The following is a 659-nucleotide window of genomic DNA, read 5'->3' as shown; positions in this document are numbered from 1 at the left end:
CCCCCCCAGTCACACACTATTATTATACATTTATATAGCTCTGACATATACCGCAGTCCTGTACAGAGAACAGAACCTGAACACTTACTAGCCTTCTCACTGATGAAGGGCACCTGTCATCCAACACTGGGCTGCTCTGCGAGTCACTCAGGTTAAATCGCAGGAGAACTCCGATCGGCTTCAGATAATCAGCCGTGTCCTGAGGAGGAGGAGGCAATACAACATGGTAAAAAGAAGCTGAGCTCCAGCTAAATAAAGAGGACCACCCTTCAACCCTTCAACTCTTCATCACTTTAACCCCTAAATCCTTCAACCCTTCAGCTCAACCCTTCATCAGTTCAACCCTTCATTACTTCAGTCCTTCAACCCTTTCACCACTTCAAACCTTTAATCCTTTAGCCCTTCAGTCCTTCATCCATTCAACCCATCAACACTTTAACACTTCAATCCTCCAATCATTAAACCTTCCACCCTTCAACCCATCAACGCATCACCCCTTCAACGCATCACCCCTTCAACACATCACCCCTTCAATACATCAACCCTTCAACGCATCAACCCTTCAACGCATCAACCCTTCAACGCATCAACCCTTCAACACTTCAATCCTCCAATCATTAAACCTTCCAACCCATAAACCCTCAACCCTTCAACGCATC

The 659-nt window shown here is 46.0% G+C and overlaps 1 protein-coding gene across 1 annotated transcript in view; it reads right to left on the bottom strand.

Moving 5' to 3' along the window:
• ITGA10 (integrin subunit alpha 10) overlaps nt 1–659 on the bottom strand; it is a 42,208-nt gene that overhangs the window by 12,837 nt on the left and 28,712 nt on the right. Inside the window, exon 18 of the mRNA XM_018570072.1 lies at nt 89–199. Within this exon, the coding sequence (XP_018425574.1) occupies nt 89–199 (111 nt within the window). The remainder of the gene's footprint in view (nt 1–88; nt 200–659) is intronic.

This window comes from Nanorana parkeri, unplaced genomic scaffold, assembly GCF_000935625.1.
Source record: "Nanorana parkeri isolate BGI_ZX_2015 unplaced genomic scaffold, ASM93562v1 scaffold1452, whole genome shotgun sequence".
NCBI classification, from domain to species: Eukaryota; Metazoa; Chordata; class Amphibia; order Anura; family Dicroglossidae; genus Nanorana; species Nanorana parkeri.
The sequence above is the reverse complement of the archived record's forward strand: the minus strand, read 5'-3'. Positions and strand labels throughout refer to the sequence as shown.